This window comes from Myotis lucifugus, unplaced genomic scaffold (assembly GCF_000147115.1).
Source record: "Myotis lucifugus unplaced genomic scaffold, Myoluc2.0 scaffold_3, whole genome shotgun sequence".
NCBI classification, from domain to species: Eukaryota; Metazoa; Chordata; class Mammalia; order Chiroptera; family Vespertilionidae; genus Myotis; species Myotis lucifugus.
This window is the reverse complement of record NW_005871051.1, coordinates 7,357,594-7,364,658: the sequence shown is the minus strand read 5'-3', so window position 1 is coordinate 7,364,658 and position 7,065 is coordinate 7,357,594. Positions and strand designations below refer to the sequence as shown.

Here is a 7,065-nt window from a genome sequence, read left to right as displayed (position 1 = left end):
ACTGCCAAGGTCTGACATAATTATTGCAAACAATATTCTGGTGCTCTAATTGAACAAAGCCACATAAGTTGTGCAAATATATAGTAGATAAAACAGATTTTTTAAAAACTATGTTTTTATTTTAGAGAGAGAGGAAGGGAGAGGGAGAGCGAGATAGAAATATCAATGAGACATCAATCAACTGACTCCTGCACGTCCTCCTAATGGGGACTGAGGCCGCAACCTGGGTATGTGCCCTGACCAGGAACTGAATCTGGGACCTCTTGGTTCATGGGTCAGTGCTCAAGCACTGAGCAACACTGGCCAGACAGATAAAACATTTAATTGAGACTCATTCCATTCTTGTACTTTCTTTCACAGGAGAATTATCACAGTCTTCTCAAGTTATGTTTTGTGCCATCATTCCAGAAATAAAATACATAACTGTGATTTACATATTATACACAGGAATTTAAGGGTCATGCAATAAAACAATGCTTTAGGTTTGAAAGTGAGTCAGGAAGGAAAGACTGAGATTATATTGAATGGACAAAGAGTAAGATAAAATGGAGAGATCTCTGCTGGGTTTAAATGGAGAATGACTGCTAAGACATGCAGAAGTGAGATACAAGGAAAGACCAAGATATGGAAACAAGTCAAGTTCCCATTGATAGAGGATGGGTAAGAAAGTGGTAACACAGATATACAATGGAATATTACAGGGCCATAAAAAAGAACAAACTCTTACCATTTGTGACAGCATTGGTGGGTCGACTCTAGAAGGTATTATGATAAGTGAAATAAGCCAGTCAGAGAAAAAAAATGCCACATGATTTCTCTTATACATGGAATCTAAAGAACAAAATTGAAACAAACTCATAGATACAGGGAACAGACTGACAGTTGCCAGAGGGGAGGAGGATTGGAGGAATGGGTGAAAAAGTAAAGAGATTAAGAAGTAAAATTGAGCCCGGCTGTGGTGGCTCAGTGATTGAGCAACGACCTATGAACCAGGAGATCATGGTTCTATTTGGTTAGGGCTCATGCCCGACTGTGGGCTCGTTCCCAGAGTGGGGCATGCAGAAGGCAGTCGATCAATGATTCTCTTTCATCATTGATGTTTCTATATCTCTCTCTCCCTTTCTCTACCTCCCTAAAATCAATAAAGATATATTTTTTAAAAGAAGTAAAATTGATTGTTACGAAATAGTCACAGAGATGTAAAGTACAACACAGGGAATATAGTTAATAATACTGTGGTAACTATATAAGGTGCCAGGTGGGTACTGAAAATACTGGAGGGAACACTTTGTAAGGACATAATTGTCTTATCACTATGCTATACACCTGAAATTAATACTAAATAATATTTAACATAAACTAATTGAAAAGTAAAGTTTAAAAAAATGAGGGAAAAGCAAAATGGGGAGGAAGAGCAAATGGATGGGGAGAAAAGGGAGCCCAGTGAGACACACAGAATGCTAGAGGGAAAGGTGACAAGATTAGAAAACATTTACTTCTTTCAACCCAGTTATTTTACAGATAAGAAAACTGAGGCCAGAATGCTGATGTGTTTTTTCCAATTCACTGCATCCAGCAGGTGTCTCATCCAGGAATGTATCTTGACTCTCAGTCCTAAGATCCTTTTCCTGCAAGAAGCACTCACATCAGATACAGAAAGATACTAGCAGCCAGAAAGAGGATAGAAAAACGTGAAGCCAAGTGGGAGGGAAAAGGCACATAACTGTAAGAGGCAGTGGGTTTCTCTAGCAGGGAAGTTGAGGTTACTGCTGCTGGGGAGAGGGAATTCAGGTGAGTGTGTGAGACTGTGTGGGAGGGGAACTCCTGTCTGTGTTCTGAGGAGAGCTTCAGAGGACAGAGAAATCCCAGAGCTCTGATGGTGTTTGAGGAGCACCATGTAACAGCTGTTAGAACATGAGCATGCTTGTAGCCTAAGCACCAATGGACCAAGAGGACGGATTTCCAGGGAGGTCTGAAGACACAGGGGAAAACAGGGGCGTCCTGCCCTGGCCAGTGTGGCTCAGTTCATGGAGGGTAGTCCTGGGCACCAAAAGGGGGGCAGGACAGTTAACAAGAGTATGTGCTCCCTTGAGGTGGTTACATCTGAGAGGGGTCTGCAAAAGATTACCTTTGACATTTCAAAGGTGTATTCACCTAGATGCACAAGAACAATGGACAGAGCTTGCTTAAGGCAAAGATACACCTGTTATAGACCTGGAGCATGACTACCCATTGTGACCTGCCTAGTTAGCAAGTTATGACAGGTCACCCTGTGAGGCTACTTTCTGTCACTGAACTTGTCAGATTTACCACATGGCACTTTTAAAATTGAGGTATGAGAGGCAATTCTGAGGTAAAGATGAGGTAGGAGTGGTTGGGGCTTCAAAAGGTTGATAATAAGAGATGTTCAGTAACCAGTAGTCTGTCCTGCCATGAAGATTGATTAAGAAATGTTTCTGCTGAGAGCTTATTATGGGCAAGTCCCCTCATTTAAATTCTTTAAGGGAGAAGTAAAAGTTTCTTATAAGCGTGCAGAGTCTTAATTGTCTTTGGCTCAACATAATTCCAATGCTAAGGCTCAAAATAATACAAATGTTAAAGTGGCACATTCTGGGGAGGCCTGTTCTGAACCCCTACAATAGCCATAGAGTAATTTATCTTATCAGCTTGTTAGCACCAATAGAAATCTTTTTTATTATTCATGCAATTATCCCATTCTTTTCTCCTAAAATTCCCTGGTTCTCACCCTGTAATCAGGACACTATGTGGTTTCTGCTTGAATTTGTGCTTCCCAAATTGGAATACAAATAAACCCTTATTGCCTCCCGTTTGGCTTTTTAATTTTAGGTTAAGATAGCCTTAACTTTTTTCCAAAATATTCTAAGAATTAGTCTTAGATAACTTGTTTACTTGTACATAAATAAATAACAAAATAACAGCCAGAGCACATTTATCTAGGAGTTACAAAGGAAAACAACATTTTAAGAGCCTTTTAAACATTATAAGAATGAGGGTCAGCGTGGCCAGCAAAGACCAACTTATGATAAAACAAGCATGGAACATCCAAGCAGGGCCAATAAGAAGGAAATCTAGGATAAAGAACTCCAGAATATTCTATTAATTTAGTTTCCCACAAAGTATCACTGTTTCTTAAATATTATAATAGGAGATTTACAGCATAACCTCTGTGTAAACCTTCATGCTTATTAGCATATATTTTAATCCTAAATAAAACTATGTAAGATTCTCATTTCACCAAAGTAGAAATACAAATAATGATTTTCTGATCCTTTAAACAATTATGCAACAAATCTAATGAAAAAAATAATTAGATGCCTGAACCCAATTATTCAATCATTCAAACTTATTCATTGAGCACCTTGCCAGGCATTCCGTTGAACTGGGGACCCAGTACAACAGAGGTATACAGACCTAACACACTGAGGCCAAGATTCTGAGTGGGCAACATCAGTTAAGGGTTGGGACTTTGTTTCAAGAAGGCTTGTTTTTGTCCAGTTTATACATTATAATAAAACCCCGCACACCAAGGAGTATAGTCCTTAGTTTATGTGTTTTCTTCCTAAGTAGAATAAGAGCTCCTTGAATAAAGTGCCTGTAGACCACTATACATTCAAGAGTGTTGCAAGGTGCTTGTATCAAGGCAGGTGCTGAGTGACTTTTGGGTAAGTATTCATTTGGGTATATATCAATGCAAGTCAGAGGAGATTTTTCTTTATGCTTCCAGGTTCCTGTGGTCTCTGTGATGGCTACTGGTTCTTCCCTAAGGATAATGGAGTAGTAGTTTATACTGTTACACAGGGCAATCATAGGAGATTCTGAAAATCAAAATTAAAAAAACCAATGAGAGGTCAAAGATATAAATACGATAGGGTGGGGCTCAGATAGAAGAAGAGTACTTGAAGAAAATTTAAATTTGGCAAGAGAAGGACAGAGTCACAGGAAAGAGCAGGGACAACAGAACATCAGGTAGGAATCGGAAAGCCATTTGGTTTTATGCTTTCATTGTCTGAATGAGAAGGAAATATACCCAGAGGTAAACTGACTTTTCAATAGCGCATAGGACTTAGTCCATAGAGGCTGAATTAGAGAAAGATGAACAGAATGAAGGCTGGTAGCAAGGGGAGAAGTTGAAAGTCAGAAGTGGAGGGGAAATGAGAGGCTGAATCAGTGCCTAGAGTTTAGGGAAGGAGCACTTTTTCTTTTTTTTCTTTTCTTTTCTTTTTTTTTTTTTTTTGGTGGTGGTTTGTTGGTAAAAGAAGGAAGTCAGAATAGAGGTATTGTGGAGTAGATTTATTTAAAACAGAAGCTAAAGACAGACTTTTCTGAGAAAGAAATAACATCTGTAACTGAAATGCTGTTTCTGCAAATTTCATTGCTAGCTGTTCTCCTCGCAGCTGGAGACAATGAAGATGGTAAGAACTCTGGCAACTGCCCTGTCGGGTGCAAAAGGGATGTGTGTGTGTGTGTGTGTGTGTGTGTGTGTGTTTCTGTGTGCTGTGTGGTGCAGTGTCCCCAGAACATACCTGGAGAGGAGAATGTCAGCACAGTTCTGAGTATCCCGTACTCTGGGACCCTGTGCCATTCTGAAGGTTGTTTGTAAAGCCTGGGGCCCTGGGCAGCTGAGTGTCTGCTGAGGTAGCCATGGCTTCCCTTATCTCCAGATTCTGATTGTTTCCTTTCTGGCACCTTTCTTCATTCTCTCTCCTTTCTGATGCCTTTTCTTCCCCTCATTCTACCTGTTCTTTAGCCACAGCCTCCCAGGAGGAGATCTCCTTCAAAATGATCCAGAGCTCTTCCTTCTACAACCGTTCCTGGGTGAAAATTCAGAACTCTGCTTGGTTGGATGACTTGCAGACCCATGGTTGGGATACCAACTCTGGCAGAATTATTTTCCTGCGTCCTTGGTCCAAGGGCAACTTGAGCAAGAAAGAGATAAAAGACCTGGAAGAATTCTTCCATGGATTCTGCATTCTAATGCCTCAAGTAACTCACAGACATGCCAGTCAATGGAAGTTTAAATGTAAGTTCAATTCCCAAAATGGGGAGGTGCAATGTGCTGGGTGAGGGGTGTTGTCTCAATGAGTTCTTCATTCCAATTTTTCCCACACTCAATCTCATCAGCATTCTCTGTCTGTACATTTATTGTAACCTATTGAATTTCATTCACCCTAGGTTATAATCACAACTCTTTCATAATAAGTGCTTCCTTATTCTCTTACTATCACCATTTATGACACCTTCTTTCGACAATTTGCTCACTTCTATTTCAAAAAAAATCATTTTTTCTTCCACCTTCAACTACCACCAATAACACTTTTTCTAAATTTCTGATCAAACAAGACTTTGTTCCATGATCTCAAAACCCCCAAACTTCTTTTATTTCCTTTTTTTGCTTCCACTAATTTAATCTTTTTATTCCCTCTTTCCTCTAATTTACAATCGATCTTTTCTAGATCCCTTTGAGGTTCAGGTAACATTGGGCTGTGAGCTGGACCCTGGGGGAGCCATTGTAGGCTTCCATCGATTGGCTTATCAAGGATCAGACATCTTGCACTTCCAAAACAATTCATGGCTACCAACTGCAAAGGGTGGAACAAGAGCTCAGGATGTGAGCAGAGTATTCAATCAGTATCATGCCAGCAAGGAAACAGTACAGATCCTTCTCACTGACACCTGCCCACGTTTCCTCTTGAGTATTCTTCATGCAGGGAAGGCCGATCTCCAGAGACAAGGTCAGTCCCATATCCTTCCTAAAATTACACCTTCCCACCTTCCCTCTAAATTAAAGATAAGGGGTCAAGAGGGAGAAGGATAATGCATGAATTCCCAGCGTGGGATAGATGTGTCCTTCTAAACTGATGTGAAGATATGAACCTCCAAGTCTGTGTTAGAGTCCTTATCTGAGTATCTCTCCTGTTCTCTGCAGTAAAACCAGAGGCCTGGCTGTCCACTGGCCCCAATCCTGGTCCTGACCGTCAGATGCTGGTTTGCCATGTCTCTGGCTTCCATCCAAAGCCAATTTGGGTAAAGTGGATGCGAGGTGAACAAGTACAACAGGGCACTCAACAAAGTGGTATCTTGCCCAATGCTGATGGCACATGGTACCTTCAGGTTTTCCTGGATGTGGAAGCCACTGAGACATCTGGCCTGTATTGCCGGGTGAGACATAGCAGCCTAGGAGGCCAGGACATCCTCCTCTACTTGGGTAAGAAATACTGGGGCCCACACTGGGAATGGGAGCAGATAACAGTCTACAAGCAGAGCAGGAGAGCCCAGTAAAATTTGGGATTTATGGCCTCCAAATCCAAAAGAATAAAAATAGTTAAATAAATAGAAGAGTTAAAAATGAGAGACCAGCAGAAGTAGGAAGATGTTGAGGGTTAGATGATAGATTCAACTCTGAAGAGGGAAGAGAGAGGGAACAAGAACAAAGATTAGTGAGGCGAACACTCAAATAAAAAAGGCAGAAAATAAAATTTTAAAAAAAAGGCAGACCAGGGAAATGCAGTAAACAGGGCGTAAGTTTGAAATGACACCTTGTGTTCACCCAAACCCACAGAACATCATCAAGGCTCTGTGGGCTTGATCATCTTGGCAGTGATGGTGCCCCTGGTGCTTCTGACAGCTCTTGCATTTTGGCTTAGGAAGCGCTGGTGAGTTTTTTGTGCCCATCTTTCCTGTTCTTTCATCTACTCCCAACTTGTCTTCCCACTTCTCTCTCTCTCTCTCTCTCTCTCTCTCTCTCTCTCTCTCTCTCTCTCTCTCCTCTTAGTTCTTCTTTCCTCAGTCCCTTTCCTTTTACTCTTCAATTCTCACTTCCACCTCATGCAGAGTAACTTTCATCACTATTCTTATTAGGTCACTCTGTGAGCCTCCTGCCAATCTTCTTCCTTTGGAATGAGATCCAGCAGCCCTGGGATTCCAGACATATTTAAACGCAGCATGGTGATAATGTCCGCTCAGCTCTCCATGTACAACTTTGGTGGTTTATATGTTATTTGTGTGTTTAATGGTTAGTTATTAATATGAGCTAAAGGTAATTTT

At 40.9% G+C, this 7,065-nt stretch overlaps 1 protein-coding gene across 1 annotated transcript; it reads left to right on the top strand.

Annotated features, from left to right (window-relative positions):
* The first annotated feature begins 4,335 nt into the window (after positions 1 to 4,335).
* LOC102435476 (T-cell surface glycoprotein CD1a-like) lies at positions 4,336 to 6,678 on the top strand. The gene is made up of 5 exons (XM_014464432.2): positions 4,336 to 4,433; positions 4,775 to 5,041; positions 5,475 to 5,753; positions 5,948 to 6,226; positions 6,581 to 6,678. The coding sequence occupies exons 1-5, from the start codon at positions 4,373 to 4,375 to the stop codon at positions 6,676 to 6,678; spliced, it is 984 nt and encodes a 327-aa protein (XP_014319918.2). The 5' UTR covers positions 4,336 to 4,372.
* Positions 6,679 to 7,065: the final 387 nt, after the last annotated feature.